This window comes from Pelodiscus sinensis, chromosome 12, assembly GCF_049634645.1.
Source record: "Pelodiscus sinensis isolate JC-2024 chromosome 12, ASM4963464v1, whole genome shotgun sequence".
In the NCBI taxonomy this organism is placed as follows: domain Eukaryota; kingdom Metazoa; phylum Chordata; order Testudines; family Trionychidae; genus Pelodiscus; species Pelodiscus sinensis.
In genome coordinates, this window is record NC_134722.1 from 45978642 (window position 1) to 45997026 (window position 18385).

The window sequence follows — 18385 nt, forward strand, 5'->3', positions numbered from 1 at the left end:
AGAGCAGACTCGGCCGCAGTCGGAAGGTGCCTTTAAAATGGGCCCAGGCCTAGGCCGCACCAGCGTGTGTTTGAACTTGGGTGGCTCTGTGCCTCAGTTTCCTCTCAGCGAAATGGGGACAGAGTCACACTGCCCTGCCTGCCGGGAGTGGTGCGAGGATAAAAACGGAGGCGTGGTGAGCCGCCCACATGGGGCAGCGATGGGCGCAAGCTGCATACCACGGGGCGACAGGTCTGAGAGTCGCTCCCATGTTAATCTGCATTTGTAAAACCAGCAAGGAGGCCCGTGGCGCCTGACAGACCAACCGATGTTCGTGGGTCAAACCCACTTCCTCAGGTGCACGGCGCAGACGTCACAGAGGCAGGGATATAGAACACACAAGCATCTCAGAAGAAGGGGGTTACCAAGCATGTGTAGGGCCTATGTTAACCAGGCCCATTCAGCGGACCATGAAATTGACCAAAACAGACGGTGGATTTGGTAGGGCCCTGGCTGTCCAAGTGCAGGGTGTTCAGGACAGGGAACGTTTCACATCCAGCATCTAGCCCCATATGCACAGGAACCTCCGGGCGACACTCATAATTGTTGTGCACAAATAGGGTGATGCACCTACAGCCAGAGACAGGCCGGGGGAGGGAGAGACAGCTGTAAAGCAACCCCAACCGCAGGAGGCTCTTAACAGGGTAGCTGTACTGTCACGCTACCCTCCTAATCCAGCCACCTGTGGCAGCACGGCGCCCAGGGCAGGAAGAGACCCTACTATCTAGTCAGCGCCTTGCCCAGTCACAAGACACAGGTTTGGTGCCGGTCGCGTAGCTACGAGCTCTTCACCTTCTGCCTCACCCCTTAAACACCAGGCCAAGTGACTGGCTGCATCTAGATGGACATGATTTTCCGGAAATGCTCAGAAAAGAGCGTCTAGATTGGCACTTTTTGCGGAAAAGCGTCCGTGCCAATCTAGACGCGCTTTTCCACAAAAAAGCCCCGATCGCCATTTTCACGATCGGGGCTTTTTTGCAGTAAACAAATCGGAGCTGTCTATACTGGCCCTTTTGCACAAAAGCTTTGTGCAAAAGGGACTTTTGCCTGAACGGGAGCAGCATAGTATTTCTGCAAGAAGCACTGATTTCAGACAGTAGGAAGTCAGTGCTTTTCGGAAATTCAGGCGGCCAGCTGGCAAGTTTTTCCGGAAAAGCGACTGATTTTCCAGAAAAACTGGTCAGTCTAGACACAGCCTCTGAGTCCTACCGGGTGCAGCGAATGCTTTTTGGGAATTCAACAACTAAAAAGCCGTCAGGCGGCCATTGCTGGACCCGGCGTGAGCCGTTACGGGTGGTGAGGAAGGCCGGAGTGCCTTGTAAAATGAGGGTTAGCCAGTCTCCGTTTCACTCTCCTTCATGTGGCACACACACACGCCCCGTTTACACACAGCACAAGGTGGGCCCTGGTCTGAGAAGCACTAGGATTTACCTGCCGAGGTGGGGACCTCTGTGAGAACGGACGGCACAGTCTGGCCCAGAAGGGAGCAGGCGGGCGCCCCAGTTCGGCCTCGTTGCTTGGAGCAATCGCGTAGCCCTCTGAGCGATTTCCTGTTGGTTGGCGAGACCCAAGAGCAGCAGCGAGGCTTATCTGCCACCTCACAGCCCGCCAACGTCAGGGAGCAAGGCATTGCCAACGGCGAGGTTAAAATGCATTTATTCTGGGAAACGTGTAACCGCAGAGAATTTCAGCTGGGCGGAGGGGGAAGAGGTAGGAACTTGCCGGCTTTTAAGCAGGTCTGCTGCCTCTGATACAGCAGGAGCCAGTAAGCACAGGGAGCTGGCTTTTAAGCCAGGTCCCCACACATACAGGCTCCTGTGCAGCCACCTCTGCGGACCCTCCCACTCCCTACTGTTGCCTCTAGTACAGAGGCAGCAGTGCTGTGTGTAACCGATGAGCTAACTGCGCATCCTGCCGGGGTCTGTGTGTTTTGGCAAGTACGGTAGTCTTGTGTGTAGGGGCAGCTTAGAGTGGACTGGCTAAATAACTAGAGGCAGGCTGTCGAGGGAGGATGAAAGAGGGAGATAGATTGGGAAGAGCACGGTCCGTGGCAGGTGGATGAAGCAAGTTAAGACAGATAATAAAAAGGCAATTTACAAATAATGGGACGGATCCTTTTCTAAGATAAGCAGGAGGTTGGATTAGGGATGTGATAGTGTCGTCAATTAACTGATTGGCAAAAGCTTATGGGTTAATGCTGTTGGCCACATGCATTTCCCCCCCGCCCCCACCAGTAAATGTTTTAGCAGGCTGGCCAGCAGCCTGACTCATTCCTGGCTTGCACCAGGTCCAGGACCTACCCCCGCTGAAGATCTGCATTTAAAGTGTATTCAGAGCCGGGTGGGCAGGCAGTCCAGCTCAGTTCTGGCTTGCGCCGGGTCCAGGGGCTCTGAGCCCAGCCCAGGATAGGGGCTGCTGCCACCCCACGCTGCTGCCTCTGAGCCATCACTGCTAAGCGGGCAGCCAGGAAGACTTTGGCCATAGCCTTCCATCCCAGGAGAGGAGACAGAGGACAGCAGCCCTCAGATGCACCCGAACTTTCTCTTCTCTGCTGTTCGCTGCAGTGGCTGGAATCCTGAACAGCTCTCCCATCGGGTGACCTTTTGGGTCAGCAGTACAAGCTACGGTTTCCTCCACAAATGCTCAAAACCAGGAGCAGCACCAGGAACAGATATACAAAGAGAGTAATTGCCTGCCCCCTCTAGAAACCGTACAAATCCGCAGGAAGGTATAAATAATAATAAATTTATTAGTAAAGCAAAACCTACACTTTACTTTATTAGTAAAGTCAAACATACACACACACGTATGGGAGACTGGCTTATAAACACACAGAGAGCAGTGTTAAAGGCATTGCGACCCCCACAGAAGCCTCGTCGCTCACGGGTACGATCTCACACAGCCCTGCTAATTCCCAGGCATGGAGTCAAAACCAAAGGTTATGCGGCTCCGCCTGTAACTTCGCCCCATCAGAGACCATGGCTGGACCTCTACTATTGACCTGGCTCCACTGCAGCAAAGAACTGCCCCTGAAAAGGAGCCAGACCCATGGATCATATGAAACTTTAGTGACAAGCACCTGGAGTCTGGGATTAGAATTCCACCCTGGAGTTCTGGCAAAGGGAGTCACTCTCCGAAGTTCAGGGCTGTTGTGAGGTTCAGTTCTTAGATGACCATAATGCACTTTCAGAAAGCGCCATGCAGGAACAAAGTGAATCCCAAGTCACAGGAGAAGATCAATTTGCCAGACTCCACAGAGGAGCGGAATCCCAGCATTCCTCCTTGCTGTCATTATTGCATTAGTGCCCAGACAGGAACAGAAATCTTCCTGCGAATTAACTCGGCACGCCCCAGCTTGGTCAAGATAATGAACGCTATGGGTTACGTTCCTTGCTTTGTTCGTTAATATCCAGTTACCGGTTGCAGTCCCGGTTCAACTGAAATGCCTGAAGGAAATCAAGTGCTCTGTTCCCCCACAATGTCAAGCAATTGCAGGGGAGTCTGTGCCAACCCATCGTCCCAGGCCGCACCCATCCTCAGCCATCCTCCAGTTCTCCCTTAATTGATCACTGTCATCAGCACCAACTTCTCTAGTAGCCACACGGCAAGCAAACAAGCCTAGGGCCTCCACAGGAGACCAGCTCAGAGAGGGACACACTCCCTCCGCATCACGCCCCGAAACCACCACTGAATACGGGGCGGAGACCCGACGACTGTCCTCAGGGCACGGAAAGGGGACACGTAGGTGGTACATATGACATCGGGGTGAAGCCTTTCGAGAGCCACAGTCCCAGAGACAGTAGTAGGAACCACCCTTTAAAGGAGAGATTGACGTTTCTAAATTCCCTACACCCGTAGCGTCTCACACTAGATGCCACCAATTCATCACAGCCATCCCAGGAGCTTCCAACGAGTCACTCTCACCACTTGCCCGGGCAGCGTTCTGTACTGCCAATACCCCCTAGCCTGCCCCATCGCAGGCTGACCGGGTGCGCCCACAATGGAACGGACCCCTGAATGAACGCAGCTGCACAAACCCTTTCCTTCCGCCAGCTGCCCCAGTCCATGCACTGCCGTGATGGGCCGCAGGTGAATTAGTTGCTCAAATCCCCGTGGAATTCAATGGCACCGTAACCCATCAGGTTCCTCCAAAATCCCCCCTGCAGAGGCCTTCGGGAAAGGACAACTACCACCCCTCTCCTAGGGGTAATCCATAGCAGAATCCGGCAACAGGGAAGACTGTACCATCGTTCACAGAGAGCACAGCCAATGTAAGAGGTGCAAAGAAACCCAGAGGCGGTAATGAAGTCTGCACAAGAGACACGAGAGGGAGAAAATAAAGAGATGGAGGCATCCTGGGGATGTGTAGAAAGGAAAAGGGCAGAAAGATGAACAAGGACGACTCTTCTTCCTGGAAACAAACATGCAGCTGGGAAGAACAGAACACCTTGTCTGGAAGGTCGTCTCCTGGCTGACGACGCAAGTACCAGGGGAGAGGCAGATACGTTGGAGGGCAGGGAGAGGGTCCAGAGTGACCAAGACGGATTAGAGGATTGGGCCAAAAGAAATCAGATGAGGTTCAACAAGGACAAGTGTAGAGTCCTGCACTTGGGACGGAAGAATCCCAAGCATTGTTATAGACTGGGGACTGACTGGCTAGGTAGCAGTTCTGCAGAAAAGGGCCTGGGGATTCCAGTGGATGAGAAGCTGGAGATGAGTCAACAGGGCGCCCTTGTAGCCAAGAAGGCGAATGGCATATTAGGCTGCATTAGGAGGAGCATTGCCAGCAGATCCAGAGAAGTGATTATTCCCCTTTATTCGGCTCTGGTGAGGACTGGTTCCAATTCTGGGCCTCCCACTACAGAAAGGATGTGGGCGCATTGGAGAGAGTCCAGTGGAGGGCAACCAAAATGGTTTGGGGGCTGAAGCGCATGACTTACAAGGAGAAGCGGAGGGATTTGGGTCTGTTTAGTCTGCAGAAGCAAAGAGTGAGGGGGGATTTGGTAGCAGCCTTCAACTTCCTGAAGGGAGGTTCCAAAGAGGATGGAGACAGGCTGTTCTCAATGGTGACGGATGGCAGAACAAGGAGCAACGGTCTCAAGGTGCCGTGGGGGAGGTCGAGGTTGGATATTAAGAAAAAATATTTCCCTAGGAGGGGGGAAGCACTGGGCTGGGTTCCCTAGGGAGGGGGTGGAATCTCCATCCCTAGAGGTTTCTAAGTCTCGGCTTGACAAAGCCCTAGCTGGGCTGATTTAGATGGGGTTCGTCCTGTTTTGGCAGGGGACTGGACTCGTTGACTTCCTAAGGTCTCTTCCAGCCCTAGGATTCTACCCCTTCCCCCTGCCCTCCTCGTCCAATCTTCTCAAGTTTCCAAAAGTTTCATCTTTTTATTCCTATTCTTCCATTTTTTTAGGGCTTCACGTTAGAACACACAGCCACACCTAAGACGGACCACTGCCCACTCAGCCAATAACATTTCACAGCTGTTCAGCGCCTGGGCCTGGCTTTCCAGGTCAAACATCCCACACTCTAGGCAGCGAAACCTCAGCAGTCCACATTTTCGGAAGGCTGCGATAAAGCTGGCGAAGCCTGTTAGGTACCGTGAACAGACAAGGAGCGGCTGTGTGGGGCTACCCTCCACCCACCCACACACATGCTCTTTGGTTTGAAAGTTAAACGCCAACAGTCAACAAAGGACGAGCCCTTCCGCCCACTAGAATGGCTTCATCGGAACCTCCTTCAGAACGGCGGCTGTTGTACCGCGGCAAAAGCCTCCAACGGGGGAACCAGGGTGGTCTCTTCTAGTGTTGTACCACAGGTGGAAACAATCAGACACCAACAGGCACAGTGCTACAGACCAGTCCTCTTCTCCCCACTCAAAACATTTTCATGGGACAGCTTGTCGACAAAGTTTTCGTTGCCTTGTAAAAACCCGTGGTTGATATATCAGTTCTGCCACCCAACTTGGCCTCGCCTTGACCTCCTCTCTGGGACAGCATTTTAACGCTGCAACCAAAGGTCCAGCCACAGAGAACCGACCGATAATTGGCTCCTACAACACAGCCCATTATCAGCTGTTAGGGAAGTGGAATTGGATGGCAGTTACCAAACTGAACAAGCTAACGGTAGCCCTGAAGCCACACTCAGAAGTCGAGGAGGGAAAAGGGCCTCAAGAGCCCATCTCATCCAGACCTCTTGGTAGAGACAGGTCCAACTAAATCTAGGCCATTCCCGACAGGTATTTGTCCAAACTGGAGAACTTCCACCACCTCCCTTGAAAGCCCACTCCAGAGCTAAACTTCCCTCACCGCAAAGGAGCTTTTCCTAAAATCACCCTTGCCACAGACCAAGCCCATAACTTGTCCGACCCTTCAGGGCACATGGAGAGCAACTGGTCACCATCCGCTTTGTAGCGCCTCTCGACACAGCCAAAGACTCAGATCCTCCCCTCAACCTCCCTTCAGCCTTTCCTGAAGACTAAACGTGCCTGGGCTTTTTAACCTCTCTCCGTGTCAGGTCTCATAAACTTCATTTTTGTTGCTATCCCTGGACTCTCTCCAGTTTGCCCTCGTCTTTTCCAAAGCACGGCACCCAGACCTGGACACAATACTCCAGCTGGGGCCTAAGCAGAGACAACAGGACAGTTACCTCCTGTGTCTTGCATAGCACACCCCGGTAGCGTATCCCTTGTTTTGCAGTTTGATCATATTGTTGATTCATTTCATTTTTGATCGGCTACACACACACACACACCCCCACCATCCCCGAATCTTTGCCGTCACATTGTCACCTGCACATTTAGTATTCAGGCTCCTGGGATGCACCCTCGTTACCCCAGGGAACTGGGTAACCGCCCTGGCAGGGTACAGACCTAAGAAATGCAGCTCTCTAGCTTGTAGTTACAAACTACATTTCCACATATTGCAAACATTCGAGAGATCCTGGACCGGATTCGGTTCTGGCAGCACGGAAGGGCCTTAAAGGGGGTAGAAATGAGTAACCCCCTCACCTAGCCGCTCTGAACAAGCCTAACACTCTTGTACCACTGGCCTCACGACGGGCCTCTGTTGGGTATTACCAGCTATTTACTTGACAAAGGAAGACTCTCTGGCAATTATAAAAACACGGAGTCCCGTGGCACTGTAAGGGCTAATGGATTTATTTGGGCATAAGCTTTTAGTAGCCTCTAGCTGCCCCAGGACTCATCGTCGTTTTTGCAGATACAGACTCACATGGCGACCCCACTGAGATTTGGCAATTATAGGCAGACATCAGGGGTGGGGAACCTCAGGCCCGGGGGCCACATGTGGCCCCCAGCTTGCCTGGATCTGGCCCCCGAGGCTCAGGGTTTCCCTCTAGCATTGGGGAGCCCGCGCTGGCGCTCCAGCCCCCCTGCTGCCGCACCCCAGGGCTGAAGCACATGAAATCTACTAGCTTAGGTCCTGGGGTGCAAAGGGAACATGGGGAGGGTCTTTCTCCTTCTCAGAGGCCACATCAGTGAGGGTTTGGCTCAGCAGCCATTGCCTTCCTGGCGGGAACCAACAGCTAAACGCAGCATGAGAGCGCAGCAGCGCCTGGGTTAGCCTGGGTTCACATACTTTAAACTGCTCCAAAGCAAGAGAGGTGCTGAGCTGAGTGCAGACCCTGCACATCCAGAGCTAGCTGTTGCTCTGTAATGGGCAAGACAGAAACTAGGGATGTTAAATATCGGTTAATTGACTAGTCGATTAACCTCATGAAATCTTATTGGTTACTCGACTAGTTTATTGTCCCCAGGGGCGGGGCCAGCAGACAGTGTGCTCCGGCCTCACTTGGGGGAGCCCCCTTCCACTCGGTGCTGCTGCCTCTGATACAGAGGCAGCAGCACAGGGTGGCAGCAGCCCCTGTCCTGGTGGGGGGTCTGAGCTGCCAGACCCGGCGCAAGCCAGGACTGAGCTGGGCTGCTGGCCAGCCTGCTAAAAAATGTACTAGCAGTGGGTGGGGTGCACATAGTCTATAGCAGCGTTTCTCGACTTTTTTTTATTAAGTACCCCCCCTTTTAAATAATAAATAATAATAATAATAAGTACCCCCAGTACCTACAGTTTTCAGACACATTTTTTTTTCCTACCATTGCAACACATTTGTTTAAACAACTCAATCATAGCCGGGCGGGCAATGAAATTTTGGGGTGTAAAAAGTACAAAAATAATAAAGCGCTGTAAAACTTAACACAAAAATTCCGTTTTTTCCGAATTTCAGTTGTGTTGACGTTCCCCCCTCCCCTAAGGGTATTCGTACCACTGGCTGAGAAACACTATAGCGTTAACTAATGAGCTTTTGCTTAACAGCCAATCAACTACACTGTTACATCCCGAACAGAAACCAGAGTGGGAGCAGAGGAAAAAGGGGAAACTAACTTGAGTTGCAACAGGAAGGGAGCTTGAGTAGCTGGACAATAATTTATCTCCCTCCTTGAAAGCCATTTGGAGACTGTGAATGCCATACCTCTGCTGCCGACTGTACATTCAGATCCACCTCTACAGAATCCCTCTTCCTCTCTTGAGCAGGGTGTGATGTGATATATCAGCCACCCATAATATTGCTTGCTGTTTAACTACAGCGAAACTTTCTAATCCATGGTTTGCTCTTTTGTCGACCGAGTTAAATACAATCGCAGGCGGCGCACTGAGAGAAAGTCTGTTACTGCTCCTTAGGGCACAGCAGCACGTTTACCTGTAGGTTCTGAACTATCAATACTTCTGGCCGTCAATGTAAGTCACAGCGTGACACTGGGAGACCCTCTTGATTTTTAATTTCAAAGGCGTGTGTTATCTTAAGAGCCAACTCACAAGCATCGGTGGGTCCCAAGGGATGCCCCGTGCGCTTAGTGCAAATGGTAAAATGCTCTGTAGAGGGAACAAAAACAGTCTCTATACCCAAGTGTACAGGGCGTCCCGGGATACATCCGTTCCGCACTAACACTGCTGACGCTTGTAGGAACTGATGCGCTAGAAGTCCTCCCCTTCCCCACTCTGAAGTCGCGCCAAAAAGCCCCCAATTTGCGCCAATAGAAGTCAGCCACTTCAACAACTCCCCGCTTTTGTTTCGCTGTAAGTCCAAGTTTTTTGGAACGTATCTTGGACTGCCAGAGAGGACAGCCTGTATTGCACGTTGAACAATTTGGCTCCTTAATTCCACCCCAACACATCCTGAATTTAAAGTTCCAATAGCCATGTCCCATCCAAAGCCAGCTTCCTCTGCCTCCCCAAGCTTCCCCACTCATAAAGACACCCTGAACAAGATGAGCTTTTCTTGCTTGTTTCAGTTTTACTCCTGTAGTTAAGAAGACACTGAACTCGATATAGTCACATCAACAAACAGCCACCTAGAACGGAGTCTCTTTTGAAAGATGCAAAATGACATCCGATTAAACCAGGCAGGATTGCTTTTAATGGATTTTAACAAATTGCTTTAAAAAAAATAGAAAAAAACACAGACAGAAAGCTCAGTAGAAATCGGTTCTACATCTGAGAGGCAGAATGAAACATGAAGAGCATCAGTCCCTCCCCCAGGGGTGCCGGACGGCAGGGATCATTTCAACGCCTTAAAGCTGCCAGGACCTGTTCATTCAGCTTTTCCAACCTCCCCAGTGGAAATCAGCACTGTTCCTCTTTATGGTGCTGGAAGTGGACAGGGAGGGGGGATCCTTTAAGGGAAAGCAAGCAGGATGTAACCTTCACATGGCTCACCTGGGTGTTTGGCCCCTACAATGGAACCGCTCTGGTGCCCCAGCCCATTTGGGCAGCATGTGGGACATGAGACCACCACTGCTCTCCCTGGTTACAACCCCCATTCCGACAGGCCCCCGAGCTGGAGGCAGAGGAAGGGTTGTGTGTGATGCGCAGGAAGGGCCACGCATTAGCGGAAGAACCCTTGGGCGTAAGAAGCCAACGGTATTCTCCAGACGGCTTCTGGGGCTGGACCAGCTTTGTCAAATGGGAGAACAGAGGCTGGAGATTTGCTGTAAAAAAAGTTGAACCTCTGTTATCCAGGATTCCCTGGCCCGGCAACATCCGTCGTCCGGCAGGACCAGATATTCCTGGTGGCTAGGCTCCTGGCAGCTGGGCTTGCCTGGTGCGCCACATCTGGGCAGCCAGGCCCAACCCAAAGGGGCTGCCCGGCGGGGCCAGGAGCTCAGTGCACTGTAGCGGGGCAGCCCGGAGGGGCCAAGCATGCAGGCAGCTCAACTGCCCAGCATAGCAGGGAAGGGGGGGGGGGGGCACACTGGCAGGGTAGTGAGGCTGGTGGCAAGGGGGAGTCAGTCAGGAAGCCGGTGGCTGGTCCAGGGCTGGGAGGAGCCAGTAGCAAGGGAGCCAGATATGACCTCCCCTGGTCCGGCAAAATCCCTCATCCGGGACTGGTCAGGTCCCGAGGGCGCTGGACTAGAGAGGTCCATTCTGAACATGCAATGTACAGATGCAATTCCCACGAAGGATGCCGGTAGGCTAAGGGACCGATGAGAGGGCTCCACAGGGACACCCAGAAGAGAAGGCATTCCTCCCTGACCCTCTGCTAACCTGCCCTTCCCGAGACGCCGTTTACACAGGAGAGAACGAAATCTCTGCTCCTCGCGGCACGATCAGAATAAAGAGGCTATGCGGCAAAGGATCACAATTTAATGCCATAGAATCGGAACGGGGGTTACAGTCTTCTAGCTCCCAAACCCTCATTTTTGAAACAAGCTTCTCTCTCGCCGATTTTTCCAAGCTGTGGTTGAATAGTGTTTTCCCCACCCCGAGAGCTCTCCACTGAAGCCCAGAGCCCCCGGCGGCGGGCAGTACATACCCAGCACAAGTGCATCACTACCCGAGAAGGACTGGCGTTGGCAGCAGATTTAAGACTCAAGAGCAGAGCTATGCCCCTCAGCAAATTCAGAAATTCTCCCCAGGCGAGCAGCTTGTAAACTTAAGGTGCTCGGCCAATTAGAGCCAGGAATAGTGGCCATCTGCAGGCCTGGCCTAGCCAACTTCTCCAAACCCCACGCAGCACACCGGTAACCCTCAGTGTTCCTGGCGGGAGCGGAGAGGGTCCTGTGCAGACTTCTCCAGCCAGCAGGCACTGGAAAAGCAGCGGTGGGCTTGGGACAAACCAATGTCCCCCATCCTCCCCTCGCTCACTCTACTGAAGTGTGTCTGGGCTGCCGTAAGGCCCATTTGGTCAACCAGTGCTAGTGACCCGAACCTGCCTGTAAGCAACTTTGCTGTATTTGAACTAACAAGCCGGACGGCTCCCAGCACTGCAGCCTGGCGGTGGCTCTGGCTTGCTCCTGAGCCAGGCAGCCGGCTCACTCAAGGGACCGAGGGCTCGAGTCCCCGGGGGCAGCGGGACAGAGACCCGCACGCTTCCGGCGCACTGAACTGCAGGGGCAGTGCAAACTGCAGTCCGGAAAAGGACAAGCAAGTGCGCGATTTGCTGTCGATATTTCCTCCCCTTCTCCTCCACCCCCCCCCCCGGCCTTCTCCCACGGGGTCCGTCCAATCACGATGACGCTAGTACGGCTGGGAGAGAACACCGAGGCCGGATCTCCGCCAAGCAGACGCACGGCTCTGCTCCCACCGGTGGGCGTGAATCCTGTCTGATCGGGAGAGGGGAGAGGGCTGCTCCAGGAAGTTTGCAGGCAAGCTGAAGCCCGCGGCGGAGGCTCACGGCAAGCAGGCAGCCACCTGGTACGCTCCCTCGGCCGTGTGCTGGACGCTGTGCTCCTGCAGCAGGCCCAAGTCCAGGAACCGCTCCCCGCACCACATGCACTTGTACTGCTGCTCCCGGGCGTGCACGCTGTGGTGCTTGTTGAGGTGCTCGCGCTGCTTGAAGGCCTTCTCGCACGAGGGGCACTTGTACGGCTTCTCGCCCGTGTGCACGCGCCGGTGCCGCTGCAGGTCGGAGGCGTACTTGAAGCGCTTCTCGCAGTCCGGGCACTTGAGGGGTTTCTCGCGCGCCGGGTCGCAGCGGTGCTGCACAAACTCTGAGGAGGAGAAGAAGCGTCTCTCGCACAGCGTGCACTTGAGCGGCTTCTCGGCGCAATGCGAGAGCTGGTGCTTCTGCAGGGCGGAGGCCCTCTTGTAGGCCTTGTTGCACACGGTGCACTTGAAGGGCCGCTCCGCGTTCTGCACGCACTTGTGCCGCAGCAGCTCCGAGGACTGGTTGAAGCCCTTCTGGCAGACGTTGCACTTGAAGAGGTTCTCGATGCCGTGCACATGCTGGTGATAGACCAGGTGCGAAGGCTGCACAAAGCCCTTCTCACACAAGTTGCACTTGAAGGGCTCCGGCGCCTTGTGGGTGCGGCGGTGGCGCATGAGGGCGTACTGCTGCTTGAAGCTCATCTGGCAGAGGTCGCACTTGAAGGGGCGCTCCTCGCTGTGCGTGCGCTCGTGCTGCCGCAGGTCCGAGGGGCGCTTGAAGGCCTTGTGGCACGCGCCACAGCGGAAGGGGCGCTCCCCGCTGGGCGTGCACGGGTGCTGCAGCAGCTCCGACGACTCCTTGAAGTGCAGCTCGCAGACGCTGCACTTGAAGAGGTGCTCGCCCGAGTGGGCGTACATGTGGCGCACCAGGTGCGAGCGGTGCTTGAAGGTCTTCTCACACACCGTGCACTTGTACGGCCGCTCCGAGCTGTGCGTCCGCTTGTGGTGCACCAGGTGCGAGGACTGGCTGAAGCTCTTGTCGCACAGGGTGCACTTGTACGGCTTCTCGCCGGTGTGGATGCGCTCGTGCCGGGAGAGCTCCGAGAGGTGCTTGAAGGTCTTCTGGCAAATGGAGCAGCTGTAGGGCTTCTCCGTGGGGTCGGGGGCCTGGGAGGGCTCTGCCTCGGGCGGCTTGTAGGTCTTCTCACAGATGGAGCACTTCATGGCGCTGCCGTTGTGGACGTTGTGGTGCTGGGCCAGGGAGGTGAGCAGGGAGAAGCCCATCTTGCAGACCCCACACACAAAGGGCTTCTGTTCCACCTGGATGCACTGGTGCTCCAGGAGATCAGTGGCCTGGTGGAAGATCTTCAGGCACTGGGTGCACTGGAAGGAGCGGTCATGCCCTGGCAGACACTGGTGCTCGTGTGGGCTGGACAGGTGAGTGAGGTCGTGGCCGCACACCCCGCATTTGTGGGACGGCTCTCCCGCCTGGACTGGGGGGTGCTGGTGGTGCTGCAGGCTGGGGTCCGGCTGGAGCAGGATGCCGTAGACGGCGCAACCCAAAGGGTTCTCGGCGGTGCTCGACGGGATGGCGTGCTCGGAGAGGGCTGCTGCCCCCGTGTGGTGTTGTTGCTGGGCTGGCGGTTGCTGTGGTGGGGGCTGCTGCCAGCTTTCTGACATGCTTGGGAAAAAGAAATGGGGTTTTAGCAGACACAGCTTCAGCTTCCCAGTCGAGGGAACCGACTCTGTCGAGATACCGAGCCCAAGCGGCTGGCCTGAACTGGGGGTGAAGAATCCAGCCCAGGCTGTGGACCTCAGATGCCAGGCGGCTCTGTTAGACCATTTCTCAAGAGGTTTTTGGACAAACTCAACAGAAACCGGAAGCAAAAATGTGTCTTGAAGACAACCGGAGGCTCTTGTCCATGCTCAGCCAACGCTCGCACGCTTGAAGAGGAGGGGAACACTCGCCAAGGAGCAACTCTGCAAGGAAAGAAGAGAGCTCACGTCAGGTCCCACAGGCAAGCAAGCTAACCGTACGTCCAACCCTTGAGTCCAGGGGTCGGCAACCTTTTCAAACCAAAGAGCCAAACGACATCGACGGTCAGAACGAGCGGTCAACCAAGAGCCGCCTAAGGATGCCCATTTGCAGGACTGAAAATGTACAGCTTAATACTACTGATAATTGACACGATGGTTAACAGCCTCAATGAAACGTACTCACAGATTTTATTTAATGGGACTTCGGCTGCTGCATCTTTCCGCGCATTTCTTTGACGTTTGCATCATAACCGGTCAAATTCAGGTTCATGCATGCAGTCAGGCAGGCTACATGAGTAGCTGTGTGGTTTTAAATTTGTGAATTAATTTTTCATTTTAATTTTAAAAGTTGCATGTATTTTGGGACAGATGAGAACTCCATAGGTTGCAGACCCCTGGAGCAGATTAAAAATAATCAGTTCTATGCAAGCCACACGTAACATAAAAGGGGAAAACTAACTGAGTCAGGAGGAACACATTCCTGAGACCTGCAACCAGACCCACCCGGGGCAAGTTTGACCTAGGACCAGCAGAGACCACATCCTTCCGTGACAGTCATATGCCCCTTCACAATACCTAACCCCGTTAAAACAGGCTGTTTCCTAATGACCGTCTGTCTTGGTTTTTTGGCTTTCTGCATTTCCAATCAAGTATGATAGTCCCGAAAGGGAAGCCTGTGTATATGCGTCTAGTGGCTCTTCCCGTTTAGGAAGAGTTTGGAGGTTCTTTTGTCCAAATTTAGGGCACACATTGAGAACATCACCATCTCTTCCCTAAATTCTCAAAGACAACTGAGCACGTAGTCAATTGCAATAAATTCACCTGTATTTTAATTTCAACTCCCAGGGCAGACACTGGTTAAGAATCCATTGGCTAGAGATGGTGAAAGTCTCTTGTTAACCACAAGGCAAGCCCAACCTTCTCAAGATGACACACAGTCCCTTGTCAGATGGAATATGCCGCTCTTCACAAAAAGGTCTCTGCACAGGAGCAGGAAGGAACTCCTGGGGTTCTACTCATCTACTAATACCAAAATGCGGTGTCCCTATCGTGCAGGTAGATACACACTGCTGCATGCTAAGAGCCAATCAAATTTTACACAGAACGACAGGATCCCTGGGGAAGTGGAGGCTGGTCTGATCCAGTTAGGACTGGCTGAGTACCAAAGGCTCAATTGGGTAAACCACCTCTGAGGTGTCAGGATATACTTCCAGTCCCCAGCTTTGTTAGTGAACCCGATACCCCAGCTGTAGAAATAAAACAGCCTCACTCCAGAGCAGATCCAAGTCAATAAAACATCTTCTGCAGCATACTATCTGAAAAAGCTAGGAAGAACATACTTTGTTCATAATGGGCCACACAACATTAACCAATTAGACTAGTCAGAGACCCATTTACAGACAGATCAAAGAACCCAAAAGAGTTTGTAGCTATATAGGTCTCTTAGCGAACATGGCCTCAGTAGATAATGCGACTGGCTGATTACAGAGACGCAAACTGTTGAAAGGAGGATCGTTGGAGCCTAAAAACTTGTGCAGAATTTACTCACTGGCCCAATGAACGTTATCATGTTTTTTACCTTACAATCAAGCAGCAACAGGAGTTGTAATCCTTCCAGATGCATAACACAGGGGACTAAGAAAACGCACCAAACACCTTCTAGTACGAAGCCTGAGCCAAAAGCAGATACAAGAGAAGGATGGTGGATAACAGCAGGGCCCAGGAATAGACAATCCCCTGGCAAGAATTCTACGGGTAGCAATATTCCTACTGGACCATATCCCAGGCCCCACTCAAAAGCTTCATCTTCATATTATTTTCTCATTAAGAGGTGACTTTGGATTCAGCAGCAATTGATGGCTCCCATTCATTGCTGGAAACATCTCAGACGTCAGGGACAAGCGTCAAAAATCAACCCAAAACTTCACCCAGAGTTGCACTGTTTTGATACTCAACAGGACACTCCAATATCAATAGAATGCTTCACTAACCAATTTGCCTTACGACGCTATATTTAACAGTTAATATTTAATTCAGGAAAGCCACCAAACTTCTTAGGGCTGGCGACTTCACAGGGAAAACTCCTCTTCCAGTCCCACATATTCCACTCCATCCCCAGCATTAATTTAGAGCGATTTCTACTAAAAGAATATCTGCAGTTATACTAGCTAGAGTAAGAGTTTAAGAAGAGACTCATGTTTCAGGGTATAAGGCAACCACTGATTACCCAGGGAGAAGAAAAAAAAATCTTCCCCTGTAGGCAAGTTTATTCTGTAGTTGGCTGTTGTGCGGTTTCATAGATAAGCACTTGGCAGAGACGTGGACTATAGTCGGATGCAGCATGGAAACTGCTAGGTAATACCCACATAAACAAAGCCGTTACAGACTGCACTATATACATAAACATAAGCAAATTAGTGCAGCCTTTCAATCTAGCTGGTCCCTTGGTGGGACACAGAAGAGGATGACAATTTAACAAGAGTGCCAGAATGAGAAGCACTCTCAAAAGTGGAGAAGAGGAGGGAATATAGATTGTGAATCATCGTCTGGTCCACCTTCTGCACATCACTTCTCTTGCCTGTCTGTTACGAACCTATTTGTGTTCTCATCACCACCTTTCCATTGCAGGCCCAAGCTCATTTCTGCTCAGCTTCCAAGTCGCAATCCCAGCACCAAACAAAACATCAGGAAGAGAAGAATAACTCCTGAGTGCAGGCCCAAAGCAGAGGTGACAGGCAAGACAGAAGGGTTCAGACTCCAAGCCAAGGAGATTACAGCAGCACAGGGCATAGAAGAAATCACAGGAACAGTCTGTACCTCAATTAATTCCAGCACAAGTGTTCCTCTGAATGACTTGGCTTTCGTCAGCCTGCAGCACAACCTTAAGATTAAACATATTTAACAAGCATGTTAACAGTGAGCTCCAGGCATTCCCCACCAGAAGATACAGCTAGATCTTTAGACAAAACCAGGCACCCTCAGTTGCTACCGGTTCCTCAGAGGCATCTTTACTTTTTTAGTGGATAATTCGCAAGCTACCCCATACAAGAGTCCTCTAGCCAGCCTTCACCCCGGGGGGGGTCATAGGCAAACCATTGCTCACTAGAACAAACCACACCGTTACGGAGAACTCGCCGGACAGGTAAAAAATAGGCAAAAAGAAGCCAGAAACGCTACAAATACCCTACTGAAAGTCCTCTTTGTAATAAAGCCTAGAAACAGGACAGGAAATAATCCCGCAGGGTCCTCCTCTGCCCTATCCCGCCCCCTGCTCCACCAGACCCGCGGAGGAGACACCCAAAGCACCAAGTGTCACTTGCAAACCAGACAAGAAATGGGGCTGGCGTCCTTAGGAGTAACCGCTCCTCTCCCCCCAGACGGGGTCCCGGGGGGGGGATCTCCAGTGGGGAGGGACAAAACTGCGGGGGAAGGGAGAGGAGCGAGACGCCACGAGGGATCCGCCGAGGCAGAGGGGCCCGGTTCGGTGCCCGGGCCCGGTCTGCGGGGCCCCCCGGGGGTGGGGGGCAGGGCGGACGGAGCAGAAGCGGGTCGCAGCGCCGGCTGGGGACCCGCCTGAGATCCGGGCCGCAGCGCCCCTGGCCCGGGACCCGCCGGCACTGGGGGGGGGCTCCCCTCACCTGCAGGCCGGGCCCGGCGGGGGGGCGGCCTCGGGCAGGCCGCGGCCTGCGGGCGCCTCCGGATCCCCGGGCTGGCGTGGCGGCGCGACCCGCGGGGCGGGGCCGAGGCGGCGGGCGGGCGGCGCTGGGGTCCCGCTGCCGGGTGGGGCCCGCTCGGCGCTGGGCGGCGGCTGCGAGCCCCGGGACGGAGGGAGGCCGAGCGGGAGGCGGGGCCGGGTGTGGGGCTGCCCCCTGCCGGACCGCGGCGGGAACTGCGCCCCCGCGCCACCGCCCCCTGCCGGACCGCGGCGGGAACTGCGCCCCCGCGCCACCGCCCCCTGCCGGACCGCGGCGGGAACTGCGCCCCCGCACCACCGCCCCCTGCCGGACCGCGGCGGGAACTTCTGGGGAGCCGCTATAGCCTTGGCCTCAAGAGGCGTGGGAAAGGGCTGCCCCAGACAGACTGGGGGGGAGGGGGCGGCTGGTGTATGGCTGCCCCGCTAGACTGGGGGGGCTGCCCCTGACAGAGTGGGTGGGAGGGGAAAGGGCTGATGCAGGGCTGCCCCAGACAGACTGGGGGGGGGGGGCGGCTGGTGTATGGCTGCCCCAGACAGACTGGGGGGGGGGGGGCGGCTGGTGTATGGCTGCCCCAGACAGACTGGGGGGGGGCGGCTGGTGTATGGCTGCCCCAGACAGACTGGGGGGGGGGCGGCTGGTGTATGGCTGCCCCAGACAGACTGGGGGGGGGGCGGCTGGTGTATGGCTGCCCCGCTAGACTGGGGGGGGGGGCTGATGCTCCTGACAGACTGGGGGGGGGCGGCTGGTGTATGGCTGCCCCAGACAGACTGGGGGGGGGCGGCTGGTGTATGGCTGCCCCAGACAGACTGGGGGGGGCTGCCCCAGACAGACTGGGGGGGAGGGGGCGGCTGGTGTATGGCTGCCCCGCTAGACTGGGGGGGCTGCCCCTGACAGAGTGGGTGGGAGGGGAAAGGGCTGATGCAGGGCTGCCCCAGACAGACTGGGGGGGGGGGC

The 18385-nt window shown here is 54.3% G+C and overlaps 1 protein-coding gene across 5 annotated transcripts; it reads right to left on the minus strand.

The window, feature by feature from the left end:
• Nucleotides 1-10681: 10681 nt before the first annotated feature.
• Nucleotides 10682-17689, minus strand: ZNF319 (zinc finger protein 319). 5 transcript variants are annotated; one of them, XM_075940452.1, is made up of 3 exons: nucleotides 17375-17689; nucleotides 16554-16617; nucleotides 10682-13679 (listed from the first exon to the last, which is right to left on the minus strand). In XM_075940452.1, exon 3 carries the CDS (start codon nucleotides 13377-13379, stop codon nucleotides 11724-11726), a length of 1656 nt encoding a protein of 551 aa, XP_075796567.1. In that variant the 5' UTR covers nucleotides 13380-13679; nucleotides 16554-16617; nucleotides 17375-17689; the 3' UTR covers nucleotides 10682-11723. The 5 variants fall into 5 exon arrangements, with proteins under 5 accessions (XP_075796567.1, XP_075796568.1, XP_075796570.1 ...); XM_075940453.1 differs by lacking the exon at nucleotides 16554-16617; XM_075940455.1 differs by lacking the exons at nucleotides 16554-16617; nucleotides 17375-17689 and adding an exon at nucleotides 16330-16516.
• Between the last annotated feature and the right edge of the window lie 696 nt (nucleotides 17690-18385).

Excerpts from the sequence above, each read along its gene's own strand:
- ZNF319 (XM_075940453.1), bottom strand. The coding sequence starts at position 13,379 with ATGTCAGAAAGCTGGCAGCAGCCCCCACCACAGCAACCGCCAGCCCAG.